Source organism: Egretta garzetta, unplaced genomic scaffold, assembly GCF_000687185.1.
Source record: "Egretta garzetta isolate BGI_Z169 unplaced genomic scaffold, ASM68718v1 scaffold228, whole genome shotgun sequence".
Classification (NCBI taxonomy): Eukaryota; Metazoa; Chordata; class Aves; order Pelecaniformes; family Ardeidae; genus Egretta; species Egretta garzetta.
In genome coordinates this window covers 570,714-590,120 of record NW_009260758.1, presented here as the reverse complement: position 1 = coordinate 590,120, position 19,407 = coordinate 570,714, and the positions used below count along the sequence as shown (strand labels likewise).

At 43.4% G+C, this 19,407-nt stretch overlaps 1 protein-coding gene across 1 annotated transcript in view; it reads left to right on the top strand.

Annotated features, from left to right (window-relative positions):
* ITPR1 (inositol 1,4,5-trisphosphate receptor type 1) overlaps nt 1-19,407 on the top strand; it is a 183,610-nt gene that overhangs the window by 57,973 nt on the left and 106,230 nt on the right. The window contains 17 exon segments of the mRNA XM_035901402.1: nt 273-371; nt 848-931; nt 1,015-1,161; nt 2,553-2,648; nt 4,073-4,117; nt 7,110-7,264; nt 7,947-8,046; nt 8,512-8,672; nt 9,461-9,602; nt 9,978-10,136; nt 10,723-10,895; nt 11,157-11,276; nt 12,574-12,768; nt 14,494-14,745; nt 16,219-16,360; nt 17,391-17,544; nt 17,882-18,069. Of these exon segments, the coding sequence (XP_035757295.1) occupies nt 273-371; nt 848-931; nt 1,015-1,161; nt 2,553-2,648; nt 4,073-4,117; nt 7,110-7,264; nt 7,947-8,046; nt 8,512-8,672; nt 9,461-9,602; nt 9,978-10,136; nt 10,723-10,895; nt 11,157-11,276; nt 12,574-12,768; nt 14,494-14,745; nt 16,219-16,360; nt 17,391-17,544; nt 17,882-18,069 (2,412 nt within the window).

Sequence of the window (19,407 nt, the reverse complement as noted above, 5' to 3'; positions counted from 1 at the left end):
AAGCAGCAGATAGGTTAGTTACCAGAATCGCAGTCTTTGTTTCTTCTGCAAGCCTCAGAGTCCAACAGTGTAGGGGTTTTTTTTCTGCCTTGAAAGACTGAGTACGATGAGCTAAATTCTGAAGCAAACAGAATCCTAGTTTTCATACTCAGCCTGGCACCTCTCCAGACTGCAAGAAGGTGACTTCCTCCCATCGCTCCCATTAAAAAAAACGAAAGGAAAAAAGCTTTCTCAGGTTGTAAGTTTCTGTCTGATGCTGCGCTTATCTACAGGTTGTCATTGGAGACAAAGTAGTCCTGAATCCCGTCAACGCGGGCCAGCCTCTCCACGCCAGCAGTCATCAGCTTGTCGATAATCCGGGATGCAATGAGGTAAGGGCAGACCGACACAGCGGGAGCAACTCTGCGCACCTCCGTACGTTTCCGCTAGGCTGCTGGGACTCGTGTTGTATGAAAATTCAGTTACTGGGAAGCTGGTTGGTACCTGTGGCACTGTGGTTATCGTATTAATTGGCAACTTAATGTAGCTATCGGACTTTTCTTGTACCTGTTGGGCGTTGGACAGAGGGTTGACTTGGGTCTCTTTTGGTTGACTGGCTAAAAATAATTTTTTTCTCTTAAAAATCAAAAGTTGTGGCACAGTTACGTGTAACAAGTGACTTCCTCACAAGTCAGCTCTGGAGTTGCTTGTTCTGGAGTAAACGCAGAAAGGGCTTTCCTTCTCTAGAGTAATGCAACAGGGGCTGCAGCATTCTGTTGAAATGGTCTAGAAGGTAGGGCAGTGCTCTGCGGCAGTGTCTTGTGCCTGCACAAGACAGTGGGACTGATGGTTTTAATTCTCCTTTTAGGTCAACTCTGTGAATTGCAACACAAGCTGGAAGATCGTCCTCTTCATGAAATGGAGTGATAACAAAGATGATATTCTCAAAGGGGTAAGACTCAAAACCCTACTTGCTTGTAACTCGTTCACTGATGGGTATCGCCCAACCTGACCACGCTGTCTGGGCTTTGACAGGGGGATGTGGTCAGGCTGTTTCATGCGGAACAGGAGAAGTTTCTGACTTGCGATGAGCACAGGAAGAAGCAGCATGTCTTCCTGAGAACGACGGGGAGGCAGTCGGCCACGTCTGCAACCAGTTCAAAAGCCTTGTGGGAAGTAGAGGTAAGAGTTGAAACCCGGGCTGGGGGGGTGGCTTTGTAGTAACAATTACTGTTTCTGTTTAAAAAACAGCGTACCTGGATTTCTTTTCTCAGATAAAAGTCTTCCTCATGTTAGAAGTTTAATCTTAAAATTCCTTTACTTACTGTGCTTTCTGCGCACAGTCAAAGCGGAGTTCTGATCTCTAACGCTGCCGCAGATAGCTCTCAAATTCGGGTTCGTGACTTTTCAGAAAAAGGGGACAGAGAAGCATCTCTGAAGCCCTTTCCTTACCAGTCACTGAAGTTTAACACTAATAATTTCAACCGTCCTGCTGAGTGTACTGAACACTCTATTTTTGGTGTGGAATAATGTGATTATGCACATCCTCATTTGACAGGAGATTGCAGCCCTTTGCTGGGCTCTGTGCGTTGCTTGTCTGGACCATTTTTTTTTTTTTTTTCTTTACTGGGCTTTTAAATAGCGTGACTAATGCCTTGGTCGTTGCTGGCTTCTTAAAATGTTCTCATTCTATTGGTGTGATTAGAGTTAGTTTATGATTTTAAATGTTTGCTGTGTGAACTGCCTGTGAGAATCACTAAATTAATTGGATAGGTGTTTTTCATATTCTCTTCCTAGAAGTATCTGGTTTGATATCCATTGAAAGCCTACCTAGAATTAACATTACTTTGACGTGTTCAGTGGTAACCGTCCATCTGGATGCAGTTACCATTGGTAAATGCGAGGCAGAGGTAAGCCAGTCCTTCCCCAAAAGGCACGGCTCAACCAAGCTGAGTTTTCCCTAAGGAAGTGGGTGTACCCGCAGAGAAGCTGACATAGGCTAACAGATCGTCTGGTCTTGGGGGGCTCTGCTTGCCACCGGAGAAGTTAGAGAGTAAATACAAGAGTCTTCAAATGCCTTTGTACCACGCCACTGCGTTTGAAACATTTCCAAGTGTATTTCCCTCGCGTGCTTTCAGGAGGCCAAAGTGACACCATTGGTTATACCAAAACGGTAAAGGACTTGCTGCATTTCTTTAGGAAGTTTGTTTAAAGACATAGCAACACGTGTGCATCTAGAGCACCTTCTTTAATTACTTCTCTGCCAGCTTGCGCCCTAATCTTCCTGCCATCACTCGCCAGACCGCAGTGGGGTCCCAGCCGCCATCTGTGACTTTGCAGACAGATGTTGTCACTTGATAACGAGCAAAAAATCAATGTTCGTAAATTGTTGAGGTGAACTAATTGTAGTCTGCTCGAAGTATTTACTGTGCCTGTCACGTATGAAAGGTTTTTCATCTTTTCTGGAGCTCCTCGTTCTGTTTCCTCTTACCTGTGCATGAAAGAAGGAAAAGCTGTGTTTGAAAGGGAGGTTGCTGATGCCTGGTGTAAACGTGGTTTCCCTTTCCTTGCAGGTGGTGCAGCACGATCCCTGTCGTGGTGGTGCGGGGTACTGGAACAGCCTTTTCAGGTTCAAACACCTTGCTACTGGACACTACCTAGCAGCAGAGGTAGGCGTTGGGGCTTGCTGAGGAGCTCTGCCTTTCCTTCCACAGTATCTTCTTCCTTTTACACCTTCTGAAAATCTCTCGTTTCCTGCCCCTAAAAATAGACACAGGGTTGGGGAGGAGAACGGTGTTGGGTCCTTAGTATTAATACAAAAGTAGATGGCTAAAGGTAGAAAACAAGATAAAGGAGACTTGAAAGAATACGGGGTAGTCTTGAGCTTATTTCACTTCTTGTATGAAATCTGGAGGCAGTAACTCTTCTCCTGCGACGAATAGACACTAAATAATATCCTGTCATGTGGGCAGTAGAATCCAGATGAATTTATTAATAGATGAATAAATTGTAAATGGCTGAGAACCTTTGGGGGAAAATGAATTCAACTGTTGTTCATTTCTTGTGAATCACTGATTGCTGAGTGGAATTGTAGGACTGAGTGTAAAATGAAAATGCAGTTAGGCTTCAGACCAGTCTTGTAAGAATTGCAGATAACGCTTAGCAAGCACAAAATAAGTAAGTCTCTTTCTCTCCGTCATGTACATCTTTCCCCTGTTGAAATAGGATTTCAAGACATTTTATTAAAAAAGAGAAAGTCTAAGGCTTATAATTTTGTGAGTTTTTCTGCTTAACACTTGTAAATACTCATTAAAATTACTTCCATGTACTTTAAAGCATGGATAGTTCAACAGGCCAATACACAAACCTCCGTAAGTAAAAGCTGTCCTGGGTATAAGAGGGCACAGCGGGGCAGAAGGGCGCTCTCAGCCCATGCTGTTGACCTGAGAGCTTCAGTGGGAAAAGTCCAGGCTAAATACACGGGGTTTATATTCCTCTAATAAAAAGATTGGAAAAACAGCAGCATTTTGTCACATGCACTCTTGCAAATCCTTTTTGGTAGCGATTCAATATAGAGCTTTTCCAGTAAATGTTGGGTTTGCTAATCAGCCAAAACAAAACCATGGTCTTATATCATGCAAAAATGTACCAGAGGGGATTGCTCACCTGCTCCATGGTTAGAATAGTGTTTGTTCTAAAAGATCTCTGCCAAGCCAGTAATTTCTGGTTGAAAATTCCACTTGGGATTTAAAAAAAAAACCAAAAAAACCCAAAAAAACCAAAAAAAACCACACACATCCCCCAAAAAAACCCAAAACAAAGCCTAGAACTTGGTAACTCTCTACCCCGTTAGTGATTATTCTAAACAAGATCAATCTCTGCATGTTTGCAGGTTTCTGAACTGCTTAATTAGTGGACAGCCAGATAGCCGATGAGAAAGGAGTCGGTTTGCACAGTATATTTGTCCTGCATGCCTGGTAGTGCTGTAGCAGTAGAGTGCACCTTTTACAGCCTAAGTTTAGACCGCGCTGAGGTTGTTTCCCCCTTCCAGCTCTGTTAGAGTTTTGACGTGCCTGTGATTCTGTTTCATCAGGTAAACCCTGACTATGAGGAAGATGACCTGGAGTGTCAATCCTCAGTAAGTATAGGCAAGAGTATGATCTTGCCCCTAATTGAGGAGGGCTTGACACAGGCCCAGGTATTCGCCTGGCCAGTGCATAGACGGTCCAGGCTTTGTTGCTAGTGAATAAATTGGAGAACTGGGCAAGATCTGAAGGCTTTTAAGGCCTATCCAGAGGAGTGGATATTGGAAACGGGGTGAGGCTTTAGTAAAGAGCAATGCGCTTGGAACCAAATCTGTGTGCCACCTGGACCCCCTCGCCTCCCCGCTTTGTAGCATCTCTTTTTCTGTCTTCCTATTTCTTAAACCTTTGCCTCCTTGAAGCACTCTCGTGAATAGGTCTGAAAAGCAAGTTGCTCAAGGTGACGCCAGATGGCAAGTGTCCCTACCGGGATGTTCACGTAGTGCTGTGCCCGTCAGTCGTCTGACCTCCTTGTTTAAGAAACTAATTCCCTCTCTCGTTTTAGCTTGTCACAGGAAAGCCAGGATAAAGGGTCTAGAGAGCAAGAATGGCAGGGTGAGAATGATTTCAGTGCCATTCTTCTGATTTTCCTGTGAAAGCAAGTCTGTGTTGTTTTTCATAAATGTTGTTGTGTCAAAGATTGGGTGTGCTGGTGCTTTGTATTAATAGAAGCTTCTCTTTGGTGTCAGAGGGAAACAGCATTGCTTCAGTAGCTGAAAACAGATAGAACTGGAACAGCACTTTCCATTCTGGATTACATTTTTTTTTTTTTTTTAGTTGGATTTGATTGAAGGCTTGTGCAGCTTTCTTGGTCATTTATCCTGTATTATGGAAGACTTGATCCATTTGGATATGAAAAAGAACTGCTCCGATTTTTTTAAAGGGAGGTGAATGCACTGTGATGCTTTGAAATCCTGCAAGGTGGAGTTTTCCTCCTAAAAGGATTTGTTGTTACAGCCTGGCCATTAAAAGGCTAACCCTTGCCCCCAGATATTGTGCTGTTATCCTGATTAGTTCTCAGTGGTATTTGGCAGCAAACACTCATCTTCTGACAGCTTGATTTCAGTAAACATATTGGAAAAAAGAAAAAATGAACAACCCCCCCCCCCACAAAGCTATCGGGGGAGGGGGGCACCCAACATTGAACTATTTTGTTGGCTTAACTTTTGAAAGTTAATCAGTGTCAAGGTCTTTTATGTAGACATCCATCCTACAGGGGGCTCGTTGATGTCGCCTCCTGATAAGTGCAGTAACAACGATAACGCACTGGCCTCAGAGCCATGGACTTCTCTTCACCACTAGGTGGCAAAAATAGACCGTAAAGAATGGGATCAGGAGCACATAATTCATTTCTGACACAAAACTCCTGCGTCGTTTAACATTCACAAGTGACAGGATGGTGTAGGCTGCTTTATCCAACTTTATCTCCAACTTTATCCAAACGCGAGCCGTCTGCAAGGCGGCAGGGCCCTTCGCACAGCTCTGACTTTTGTTTCTCTCCTTATACCCCCGTGAGCTGCACGAGAATGGGCTCTAGGTGGGCATGGTGAGATGCCAGCTGGTACCCTTGCACCATTAAAGGGGGCTGCGTTTGTCAGCTTTGGGGTGGAAGGTTTATTTCTCCCTAAATTGCCCCCTATCCTGCTGCCTGATGTACTGCTTGTTTTCAGCTTTCTGGCAGTTTCAATAACTGACCAGTTGTCTCCTGAAGTAGAAATGGTGAATACGGAGCAGCTGCCTTGCTGTGGAGATGGAGACAGCTGAAATTCGGAGAATTCATTCCAAGTGAGCGAATTTCTCTGGGTGTAAAGCCTCCAGATGGACTCTATTCAGTGTATAGTTGCTTCTTCTCCTGAAGGCACACTCCCAATGTGTATTTCTGTTCCATACAGCTAACTGTCTGTTCTCATGTGCAAAATCAGACTTTAAATGTCACTACTTTGCAGCCAAGTTCATTGACTACCAATGCGCAGAGTCCCCCACAAGCAACATCAGGTAGCTTTTCTGTACACTTAAGGATGGCGCTACCTTCCACCAGGACTTTGAAAGCTGGGTGCTTGAGGGCTGACTACGTTGGGTGCCTGCCTTCCACTGGTGCCAAGGCCACAGAGGAGCTGATAAACTGGTTGCTTTGATCACTTTGAAAATTATGTCTAGGATTTAGATGTTCATACGTGGATAGCTGGCTCCTGTGTTGTGTCAGACAGCTAGCAACATTTTTTTTATTGACGCGTGATAGCTGGTAGTTCCCTAGGAGGGGTCTTGGAGAAAGTTGTTGTTCCTTTTCCCTAGTTTGTCTTCATTTTTTCCTACCCTTTTGTCCTTTCATCTGAAAATCCAGGGTTTTACTCCGTTGATGTTAGTATCTTTACTTCGTTAAAGGAGGCTGGTAATTTGCTAGCACCTTGGAAATAAAGATACTCCTGATGCCCTGCCCTTTATAGCATATCATTGTGTCTGAGTGCATCGTGAGCTGAAGCGTGAGCAGCAAGACATCCAACTTCTTCATTAGCTTTCTGTTTCATTTGTCTGTGATTGATAGATGCGAGTGCCATTTTTGCTGCTCAAGTGGATTATTTCCCAGCAAGAGTGTCAGTACAGAGTATTGCTGATTTTTATATTTGCAGCTCCTGTAATTACTTTGTTAGTGATAATTGCGATATGTCCAATGCATTTCAATGCTGGTAGTGTCAGGGTGGGGATCTTAGCAGTGTGGGTCATGAAACCAGAGTTCCCAGTGCACTGCAGGGTGTACGGCTAGGGAATTTTGAGTCTCTTCTGGCCCTGTCTCCAAGAGATAATCTCCGTGGTTTAGGTTTTATTGTGTTTGTGATCCAGAAATACTTAGAAGTTATTAATACCAGGGAAAGCAAAGAAATGGTTGGCAAGGGCAGCTACGTGTCAGCTTTACTGAAGCCCAGCTGTCTTAACCAGTACCTGGAGTGGTTCAGAGTCAAGTCTGCCCATTGCAGGACCCTTCTATTGAACGCTAGGCAGGTGGGTCTGGAGGGCTGGGTCTGACCGTGTGTGATGGGGCTTCTTCCACAGCTGGACCCTGAGCAGGACGCCTCCAGGAGAGGCTTGCGCAGCGCTCAGGAGAAGATGGCGTACTCCCTGGTGTCTGTGCCTGAAGGAAACGATATCTCCTCCATATTTGAGTTGGACCCTACCACCCTGAGAGGAGGAGACAGCCTTGTCCCCAGGTACAGCTAAACATAGCGTGAGAACTGGCTGTCTGCTTTGGAGTATGATGGTGTATTTTATTTATTTATTTTAAGTTAAAGCTGTCTCCCACTTTTTTTATTCTTTGGAATTAAGATTCTTCCTCGAATTAATACAGAAATACTTAGCAAGTGCCTGAAGCTTTGCTTTAGTACTTTACAATTGAGTTAGCAGTAACAGAACCCCATTTTACAGATTGGAAAACTGAGATTAAGTGACTTCCTTGCCAGTGAATAAACTGGGACTAAAAGCCTTGGGTTTGCTTGGGTTTCCAACCTAACCGAAACGATTCTGTGAGTTATGGGCTGAAAAATACAGAGGTAAGGGATGAAGCTGACAGCTTAGATACATTACAGCACGTAGAAATGTGAGGATTTGAAGCGGCTTAATTTGTTACTGTGCAGCAGTTGAGTTACAGCAACAAAATACAGACACAGTTCTGGTTTACAGCAGAATCTGTTTCGTTACATAGGAAGACTTAAGGTGAATTTATAGAATGAAATAAGGAAAGAAAAGTCTTATTCCTGTTATGGATGAAGATGACACTTACTTTCTTTTTTTTTTTTTCCACTCATTCCTGCCAGCATCTCGCGATTCAAACAATGTGAAGATTTCACATCTGGGAAAGTGACTTAGGCTTTGAAACTTTTGTCTTTCTTTCAGGAACTCTTATGTCAGGCTTAGACACCTCTGCACTAACACCTGGGTTCATAGTACCAATATCCCTATTGATAAAGAGGAGGAGAAACCTGTGATGCTTAAAGTAAGTCTTGTTACTCTATATAAGCACGTCCTTTGATTCCTGTACTTGCACAGAAGTGTTGGCAGGACAAGTTCCAGTCCCTTGAGACTGCTGGGCTTGTCCAACGGCAAGCAGCGTAACAGCAATGAATAGCGCCTCTGCAAAACGTTCTATCTAAAACATGAGGATTTTGCAGTAGTTTCCTAGTTACACTGCTCAATTTCTACTGCACGCCAGTCATCGCGAGGAGGATTCTATCCCACTGCTTATGGCAACGCTTTGCAATCTCTCCTGCTGTTTCTTTGCATTTAGGAACAGCTTGGAGCTTGCACAGAGTGGTACTGTTCCCAAAGTTTGACTTCATCGGTAGCCTCGTACCATCTAAGTGGAGCATGGCTTTTTTTCTGTTTTATTATCGCCGAGTATGTGAATCACCGCTTTGTTTTCTGCCTTTTGGTTTGGTGATAAAACTTCTCTGGATTTCAGATTGGTACCTCTCCAGTGAAAGAGGACAAAGAAGCTTTTGCTATAGTTCCAGTTTCCCCTGCAGAGGTTCGGGACTTGGATTTTGCAAATGATGCAAGTAAGGTTTTAGGTTCCATTGCTGGCAAGTTGGAAAAGGGAACAATAACCCAGAATGAAAGAAGGTAAGGAAGCAAGAAATTGGTTCAGATAATGTTGTTTCCTTTACTCAGTAACTGTTTTCTTTGAAATTTTTGTCCATGTACGCTAGCTTCAGAAGCGGGATTTTGTTTCCTTCTTGATCAGATTTTTAAAAAGTTCATGGTTTTATTGGTGACGTGTCCGTGGTGGAGGTGCTCAAGCCAATTCTGTCAAGCCCTCCCTGTTGCTCTGTGAAATAAGAGCATGAGAACTGTTGTTGTGAACTTGGGGGAATAATCCACAGCATACCTTTCGTGATGGGCTTTGCAAATTGAGTGTGGGAATTTATAATCCATCTTGTGAAGACTGAACACATGACTTCTTGCAAATCCTTTACCGATGTCCGTTAAAAGTAGGTGGCCACACAAAAAGAGTTGGCTGTGTAAAACCAGGGCCTGTAGGCTTCTGTAGCCAATGTCTTTTATTGGGCCTTGGGAGAGATTATCACCTGATTTACTCCCCACTCCCCCCCAGCCCTGGCAATTTAAAGAACTGCTAAATAGAACTTGGCGAGCATACAGTTGCCCTAAAGTGATAGGGTTGTCTTACTGCTGCTGTGGTTCAGCTGTCAGACAGTAAGGCTATAGCAACAGGGAGTATTAGTTCCTAATTTTAAGTTTGGTACAAACCTACGTGCTTTATCCAGCATCTGGGTCAGTCTCCAACTGATGTTCTGTTTTCGCTTTGAAATCTGTGTAAACTTGCACTGGCGCTGTTCTTCTAACAGATGAAATCTGCGGTCTTGCGTTAACAACTTCTGGCTTTTCCGTAGATCTGTGACCAAATTGTTGGAGGATTTGGTCTACTTTGTTACGGGTGGAACTAATTCTGGACAAGACGTCCTTGAGGTGGTATTTTCTAAACCTAATAGAGAACGGCAAAAACTGATGAGAGAACAGAATATTCTAAAGCAGGTAGGCTGACGTTTTCTTTAACCTTTGCCTACAAGAAGGGTTGTCAGAAAAGAGAGACTAATAACTGAGAACCTGGCCAAATGATTGGGGCCAAAAGACCCTTTGAGTTTATAGCTTTCAGCAGGCTCTTGGTGGTGGCCTGCAGGCGTGCCATGGCTAGAAGAAGAAATCACCGGATATGGTGTTGACTAAAGGTGATCAACAACATCTTCTGTCCAGGCTGCTCGGTGGCAAAGAAACAAACTTAACTAGAGTGTATTTCTGATGTACCTTTTGGAAATTTAAAGACAGTGACACAAGGCATTTACGCTGGTTTTAATCAGATGAAGGCAGTGTCTCATGGGATTTTATCTTTGTTTTTTTATAACTCCATAGATTTTCAAGTTGTTGCAAGCACCCTTTACGGACAGTGGTGATGGCCCGATGTTGCGGTTGGAAGAGCTTGGAGACCAGCGCCATGCTCCTTTCAGACACATATGCCGGCTTTGCTACAGGGTGCTGAGGCACTCTCAGCAGGATTACAGAAAGAATCAGGTTTGAAATACATCTGTAGCTTTCAATGGCACTAACATCGTTCCTCTGCTCCAAAAAAATAGAAAAGCTGCATCACGTTCATGAAACACTGCTATGCTCTGCTGTGATGGTACAGTCAGCAAAAGATTTTTAGATTGCTCGGTTTTACTCTCTGGCATTTTTTCATCTCTACCAGAGACTCTAAGCAGTGTAATTAGTACCAGTTCTTAGGGGAATTTAAGAAAACAACAGAATTGCTAACTGTCAAATCCAGGTGAATTATACAGCGTTCTTCACTCCTGTGTGCTACAAGCTCTGTTGAAAGTTGAGCTGTCAATTAAGGCTGTTAATGTTTTTGTTGCCATTTATTAAAACCAAACTCTTATCAGATAAGGACAAATGCCTTGGTGGTATCCAGGGAGGGAGGGAGGTGTTAAGGTTGTCTGTCATCACTTCTTGCCTCTCAAAAGAGCAATTTGAATCTCATCCCGTTCGCTTCCTGGGATGTTGGTATTGACAAACATCTTACTGTTTTCCAGTATTGAGTATTTTCTTAAATGCTGAGAATTAATTATAACCCCTTCCTCCTTCCCTCTGTGTTCCGAAGGAATACATCGCGAAGCAGTTTGGCTTCATGCAGAAGCAGATTGGCTACGATGTCTTGGCCGAGGACACCATTACAGCCCTGCTTCATAACAATCGCAAGCTCTTGGAGAAGCACATCACAGCTGCCGAGATTGACACTTTTGTTAGTCTTGTGAGGAAAAATAGGGAGCCCAGGTGAGATCGACGTTTCTGAATATGTGATTACCCTTTTCCTCTCAGCCTTCTGAGAAAAATCTGTACCTGCCAACTTGCCAGTGAGGAAGCACAGCTAGTTCACTTCTTTTTTTAGCACCCGCCATAACTTCTTCCTCAGGCAACAGTCTCGCTCTGCAACGTTAAAAGTCGAGTTCTGAATGTTTTCTTTCTGAAATGTAGATTGCTTCAGTCTAGATCTCAACAAGGATTGATACCCTTTTGGCTCGCATTTTCCAACAGGTTTTTGGATTACCTCTCAGATCTGTGCGTTTCCATGAACAAGTCTATTCCCGTGACACAGGAGCTGATTTGTAAAGCTGTGCTGAATCCAGCAAACGCAGACATTCTCATTGAAACGAAGTAAGTGAATGCCTTTAAAGATGGTTTTCCTAGCGTGAAACAGAAGGAAGGTGATTCAAAGCTGAGAGCACTGCTGGCACGGCTAGAGAAAGCAGTTAAGTGCGTGTGGGGTCCTCTTCAAGTACACAGTAAATGGGTGTTGATGACAGCAGGCGTCTGCCATATGTGTTCTCAGCCCTGCAGTCAGAGAAATCTCTCAGATATCTCATGTTTGATCAAAGTAGACAGACTTTGCAGGAAGGTGTGCAGGGTCCTGTGGGGCCTGAGCCTCCCCTGGGTTCCGGGCTTTCCTCCGTAAGCTGTCTGAAATGGGTGAGCCCTTCTTGGGTGCGGGCCCACGGAGCTCGCCTTGGATGGACCTCTGCTCGCCTTGGATGGACCTCTGTGGTTAGGACATTGGTCTCCAGCTCTCAGCGTTGCCCTGCCCTTGCTGAAGCATCCTAGCAGGCACCGCATCCCAGTTAGCTTTCATAAAGCTGGGTTTATTTGGTCTGTGGAATAGAGCACAGATAATCATTATCCAAACATGTAAAAGGGAAGCATGTCTTTGCCAGGTAGTTCTTAAAACAGAAATGGATGAGAGTGTTCTTGCACAGTTAAGTCTCTTTGTGAAATCATAAAGACTATTTATTTCCACCGGCACTTATTTCTTCTTATACTTGTGTATTTAATTCATCTTTTTTTCAGATGTATGATCTTTCTTTGCTGAAGAGCTAAAAGCCCCCGAAGCATTTTAGTTTTAGTAGATGATTTGTTTTTAGTTATTTCTCCACGTATGCGGAAAGAAGTTCTGATCCAATTGGCACAGAATACAGATACCGAACAAACCAATTTTTAGATATTTTTGTTTACCAAATCCTTTCCCAGTCTGTTGGATGATCTTTGAACCAGTTGTCCTGCAAAGATATTTTTTGGAAGTCAGTTAGACGTGCCTTTAACGTCCTTGTTTCTTTATCTTCATGAATTGAATGAAGCTGAAATACTGGTCTTTTGAAGGCTGAAGGGAAAGCTTAAAATCTAAATTAATTCTAACATAATGCTTTTAATAATAAACCCTAAAGATTTTATGTAGTAAACTGCTACTGCTGCAAGAGTAAGATACTCTGCCTTTACTTTGCAGAGCTGAGGAATAAAATTTGTGTGTTCTGAATGCAGGTGAGATCATAAGATTAGTTACTTCTGTATCACCAGTGCATTTTAGCAAGTGTCTTTTTTAGCAAGTGTCTTACAAGAAATGTTCTGAAAGATCCGCATGGGTCTTGGCAGTTTGTAATCTAACCTATCTTCCTTCTGGCAGGCTGGTCCTCTCTCGATTTGAGTTTGAAGAAGTGTCGAGTGGAGAAAATGCCTTGGAAGTTGGAGAAGATGAGGAAGAAGTGTGGTTGTTCTGGAGAGACAGTAACAAGGAAATCCGCAGTAAGAGTATCAGAGAGTTGGCTCAGGACGCTAAGGAAGGGCAGAAGGAAGATCGGGACGTACTCAGCTACTACAGGTTAACAGCATGTGCAGTAGTTGGCTAGCCAAGCTCATCAGGGCTGTGTGGGGAGGCCTTTGGTTCATAGGCTGTGGTTGGTTTGGGAGAAAAGACACTGGTTTTGTGGACAAAACAGCCATTAGAGACTGAAGATGAAGTCTCTTTTGAAGTGAGAGCTAAAAGCACAAAGTTATTTGTGGCGAGAAGTCCAATTATCAGCATACGTAAGTTTAAACTGATTTAAAAAAAAAAAAAAAAACCACAGTTGAGGCTTAGAGTGCATTGAATTTTCACAGCATTGAATGCCTGTATTCCTCCTTGGTTTCCTGATAACTGTTTAGGCTACCTGTGTTCAGACGGTAGCTGGGGTGAACAACCGCTAGTGGGGGGAACAGGATTTCAGCGGGCAGATGGCCTTGCTGTTGATTTTGAAGTCACTGCTGTTCTCCCTGCCCTCTACATTTCTCTCCGAGCTCAAAGCCCTTTAGTGGTCCTGTAGTTCTCAGCAGGACGATATATGAAGTTAGGAAAACGCCACAGGTTTGGCTTGATTAATGTGCAGTGCTCTTTTGTACGGCTTAAGCTCTGCTTTTAGCAGTTTCTGACATGAAGCGATGTTTCCAGATGACTTGACAAGACACCAAGTTCTTGGCATAGTGTCGGATCGGGTTGCAGCCCAGACCAAATTCCTGTGTCTGGGTTATAGGCTTCTGAGAGTAGTTTGACGGACTCGATTGTGGTGATGCAGAAAGTACAGCCACATTTTTTTTTGGTTTTAATAGCTGTCTTATTTTGCGTTATCTCTTCCATCGAAATGGTTCTTGCAGTAGACTTCCTAATACATGTTTTTATTTGAGCCTACTGGAGGGCTGAGCTCAAAAGGAAACCTCTTGTAGGTGTATTAAATTGTACCTGCTTTCAAAACAGACTTTCCTGCACTTGCTTTTAAGTAGAATTGATAGTGTTAATTATTTTTAGTCTAGATTTTAGGCTCGTGAACGTGCTTAAAACAAGGGTTTAGGATACAGTTTGGTCAAATTCCCGTGCAGAGTGCTGAGAGTGAAGAGGAGAGGAGTTTGCTTTTGATTGAGTGTTCATTTCTTGAGGAAAGCTTGCCGTCAACGCTGCTCAGCACAAGCTGGCGTGAACGCTGGACGTGCACTTTGTGACCCAGGGCTGGCTATCAGGCTGCTGAATGTGCATGCCTTAAATGCCAGCCGCTTGCTTTTAGTTTATGGACTGAAAAGCTTAGGAATGAAGTTTAACTTTTTCTCTACCAATTCTTTGACCGAAGGGAGCAGAGCTCAGTAGTTGTTTAATCAGGTACCTGACTTTTAATGCTTCCCTAGTCTGTCTGCATTCTTGCCTCGGTGAACAACTGTGGCTTCAGCATCAGTAAGAAGTGTTTGGTCTTCTGCAGTATTTAGGCAGAGTTGCCTTAAGTGGATTATTCTGTGGCTTTCACAAACAGCATTACTTAATTCAATTATTTAATTTGATGTAAAGCTCAGAAAAATAGAACAATTCCTTTTATTCTATTTTTCCGCTGTGTTACCTTTTACTAGTGTTTGATAAGTACTTTATTCTTTCCATAATAAGTACAGTGGCAAATGTAAGATTCATGCTCTTATATGTATTAACAGAATAGTGGAACTATACCTGGTGGACATTTCTGGGACTTAAAGCGTAAGCTGTTTGTTTATGGTTTGTTTGGTTTTGTTGTTTTTTTTTTTTCCCCTGAAGATATCAACTAAACCTCTTTGCTAGAATGTGCCTTGATCGACAGTACTTAGCCATAAATGAAATATCTGGCCAGCTGGATGTGGACCTCATTCTCCGTTGCATGTCTGATGAAAACCTGCCATATGATCTGAGAGCGTCTTTCTGCCGGCTGATGCTTCACATGCACGTTGATCGTGACCCCCAAGAGCAAGTAACACCGGTGAAGTATGCTCGCCTGTGGTCTGAAATACCTTCTGAAATTGCTATTGATGAGTAAGTACGTGCTGGAACGATGGGGGAAAGGAAATTGCATTGGTCTGGAGTTTTAAAACTGAACCAGATCAATCCTCAACTCGTACATTATTTCTACTATTTCTGTTTTAAAAATAATTAATGATAATAAAAAAAAATCCGTATCATTTTCTCACTAGTTCTGTTATTTAGACCCTGTAGTTTCATTTGCCTGTAATGTTGACTGGGGAGAACCTTCCTGAGAACAAACCACCCATCCTGTGTGTGCGTGGTGTAAGCTATGAGGCAGCAGGGATTTGTCTCCAGAACAGGCAGTGGTGACAGCGCTGGTCCGTCTGTGACTGGGGTGATGTGAGCGGTGACCTAGCCCCGGGGAGGGAACAAAGGGAGGAAATTTTCCATTTTTCGTCCTGCCTTATTTGATTGGAATATCGACTCCTCAGGGCAGATTGTCCATACAGTAGCTTGCACAATCAAAAGCAAAAACAAGGGGGAAGATGCCGAAACAAGTCATGTGCTGGAGACGCAGTCGTGTTCCTCAACCTCCCATGGAAAATACTCTGATAGAGTGGTGAAAAACCTGTACAAATCCACAGCCAGACTGGAGACGTGATTTCTTGACCGTAGACTTGTATTAACTCTTCAGAGTACAAATACTTTATAGTATTTGTAAATAATATTTCATTTTATTTCATTAATTTAATCATAAAGAAAACTTATAGTACTTCAACTTTTCAGAATTCAGTTTTTTGGTTGGAGAAGACGCACTAAAAATTCATGTTAAATGTAAGGAATTTGAGCCTCATCAGTATTAGTACTGGTGTTTGGTGGTTTCTTCGTTTTCCCTCCCTTCCCTCCTCGCTAGCCTGGTTTTCTTCGCTGAGAGGGGTGCGGTAGATCACATTCAACTTGAAATGCCAAAATAGAAAAACAAGAACATCTTCAGCTCTGGCAGAGGCTAAGCAGGGATATGCGATCAAACAGGAAAACCAAAGCAGTCGGGGAAGGTGGCGGGGATTGCCTGTTTCGAATGCTCTCTGCACGCGCTGAGAAACAAACCTAGAATTTGTATTAAAAGTTAATGTCTACTTTGCATATATATTGGTTTTATTTGGAGGAAAATAGCACCCATGGTCAGCAGCGCTTGGCCCCATCCGTTTGCATTAGTGCTGTACACAGCTTGTCACTGTTTCCACTAAAATAATAGGGGGTTCTTTTTTATTTATTGGGACAAAATTATGGGGTTTTTATGTTTGTTTTCCTCAGACATGTTTAAATAGTGCAAAACGAGCATATGGGATAAAACAGCAAAAGCCGGGAAATGATGGTGTCAGCTTCCTGATGTTTGGATAAATTCTTTAACAGCTTTTAACTTTTCTTAGATTTTTGACAAACCAATGAAAAACTGTATCGGGGGACGAGGGCCCTGTGTATTTGCATGCTAAGTTTTGTGTTTTGTTTTTGTTTTTTTGTTTTGTTGTTTTTCCTCTTCAGCTATGATAGCAGTGGAACTTCCAAAGATGAAATTAAGGAGAGATTTGCCCAAACAATGGAATTTGTAGAGGAATATTTAAGAGATGTGGTGTGTCAGAGGTTCCCTTTCTCTGATAAAGAGAAAAATAAGCTCACTTTTGAGGTAGTTATCCAGTTCTGATTTTTTCTTTTTTTTTTTTTTTTTTTTTTTTTTTTTTTTTTTTTTTTTTTGGTGGGATGTTGGTATTTTTTTTTTTTTCAACACCAGGTAGACTGGCAAGTAATTAGTGAGTGCTGAGCCTCAGCAGGCTCCTGCTTCCGAGCGGAGTCCCTTCTCCTCGGGCAAGCAACTCCCAAAGTTTGAGACAGTTTGCAGTGACAGGGCTTGAAATACAATTAATGAACGCGAGCTGATGTCTTAGATTTGCAGCAGCCCTGTTTACTTTCTGGTGCTCTTGCTGTTATTGCAAAGCCAAGCTTTACTGGAATAAATACTCTGGAAAAACTAAACACTCTGTCTGCATGCACAGCCAGTCTCGAGGGCTTACAGTGTGACTCAGGAAGGCAGCGGTACAGTGTCCTGCGACTCACTGACCCGTTAAAATTGTCTGTGCAAATAAAATGTAGCAAATCTGTGCAGTGTTATTCCCTAAATAACCGTCCATTTAGGAAAATATGTGATATTTCTTTAAAGAAAATAAGTATTTGAGGGAATACACGTCAGATAGTGGGGCGACGTTAAATATTTGCCCTATGTGTGAAATTCTTGTACATGAAACTTGAAATAGCGCATGTGGAGGACTTGTGGGGAAACCATAACTTGGTAGCAGTAAGCTTTAGATGTGTGATTTTGATTTTTATTTTGTAAGACAAAAGCCCTAAAAAGCTTCTGTGCATTCCCTCTAGTCTTGACCTCTCTTACCTTTTCTGTAATGAGACAAATACAGTGCGGCTTTGTAGCTACAGACTATCGGTTGCAGGTACAGACTGTTACTTATGGCATTGCAGTATTCATAGGCAAGCAGAAAACTTTCTGATAAAATGTAGAACTATTCAGTCTTGGAGAACTAGGAGGCATTGCGATAAGCTATGACTCGCAGCTAGGTTCTTGATCTTGTCACTGTGTTAAGACAACTTGATCGCGATAGCAAAATGTTTAGTATTAATCAGGCTTTTTATTATTATTTTGGTAGGTTGTTAACTTAGCCAGAAATCTGATATATTTTGGTTTCTACAACTTCTGTGACCTCCTCAGACTAACCAAAATCCTCCTTGCTATATTAGACTGTGTGCACATCACTACCATCTTCCCTATTACCAAGATGGCAAAAGGCGAGGAAAGTAAAGGTAAGGCTGAAAAATGATGGGCAGAACAGATCATTCTTTGGTAGTTCCTAGTTCATCCCAGAATGTCAATGTGGATTTGAAATCTTCTACTCCTTTCTGTCCATGGCTTGGCTGTACAGCTGAGTAATGCCTACGATGAAAGGGGGAGAGGGCAGGGGCTTTCGGAAAGCACTGCAGTGCTTCTGTTGACCTCCATCTGTTTCAGGGATTTAGGTGTCCACCTTGACCCTGTTTCATATTGAGACAATTCCTCTCTGTAGGGTGTTGGAGGGTCCTTGCCCTGTTAATGCAGTCCCATAACACCACCATAACCTTACCTCTTTACCTACCTCTGAAGGGAGCAATGTGATGAGATCAATCCATGGCGTCGGTGAGCTGATGACCCAGGTGGTGCTCAGAGGCGGTGGGTTCTTGCCCATGGCTCCGCTTGCTGCTGCTCCTGAGGGTAACGTGAAGCAGAGCGAACCAGAGAAAGAGGATATCCTGGTGATGGACACAAAGCTGAAGATCATCGAAATACTTCAGGTACCGGCAACACAAATTCATGTAGCATCTTGTGCTGTCTTTGAGGCAATCGTTAATATAGTGCCGTGCTGCCTTTTAATTCACTCCTGCCTTGTATTTGCCTCTTTTAAACTGGCAAAGCGTTACAAGGGTGACATTTTCAGGCATGTGGCACTCAACTTGCATAGGACAGTATTATGCATTACTGAAACAATTTAATAGGAACAAGTTTTCAAGAGACGTCTACATATTTAATGGTGATTTGTAAATACCTGACTTGCTGAAGTGGAGAGCTCGTTTTCCACCTTACTGTCTCAATCATTTCCCTGAATATCCAAGGGCCCTCTTCTTAAGTGTCCCGAGGAAGGGGGAGATGCTTGAGACTCCTCCTCCTACAGCCACCAGCCTGAAATGTTTTTTATGCATGCCCATTTGCCAGCCTTGCTGTTGTTTCCATCTCTTGCTTGTTCACTCCTAAGTCTTCAGGACACAAAGAGAGAAGGTTTTTTTTTCCCCTTTTCCAAGCTCTGTCTTGATCGAGATGTTGCCAGACAATTACTGCACTGAAATCCATCTTCCCTCACTCAGCGTAGGAGTCCTTTTTTCTGTTTGGTAACTTCACGGGCAAGTTTGTGGAGGCCAGAATGCTGCAAAAGCCTTGTGGGCGAAAGTATGCGAAGCAGCGGGAGAGCCGTGGCGTGCCTTCCCCGTGCCCCCGTGGGAGGTTTCGCACGGAGCTGGCTTTGAGGTTATGCCCTTCCCCTCAGCAGCAGATGCCGCCCGTCGGGGAGGCTTGATTCACTTCCCTTCACCATTGCTAATTTTAGATAAAGCCAGAACTTCTTCTACGGCCTGGCATGTGCAACGGGATATTCTAGCGTGCTGGTATTCCCCCTAGTACCATGGGTTATTAACACTGGCATTAAGCATTTTCCCGTAAATCAGAGAGAACTGCAAGCGTTCTCTGCAGCGCACCATCCTCAGGAGGGAGGAAGGCCACCGAGGAGGTGGTGTCTGCGACACCGGAGGTTCCTCTGGCCCTCGCCAGCCTTGTGCGGCAGCGGCTCGCCTTCAGCTTCCTCGGCCGCGGCGCCCCGGGAGGCGGCGTGAGCAGGACGGCAGGGCTGTTGGAGTCCGGCTGGTTCCAGAACAGAGGCAGAGAGGGTGCTTTCCTTTCCTGGGGAGGTAGGGTGAGGGTGCCTGCATCGGGCAGGAACGAGGGATCAAGACTCTGCCAAAATCTTTTACTCCTAAGTATTTATTGTCATGTGTATATCATACGCTTGTCAAAATCACTGAGAAAAAAATACTGAATTCTGGGCATTTTAAAGAAAATATTTGCGTGCCTCTTCTGCAAGT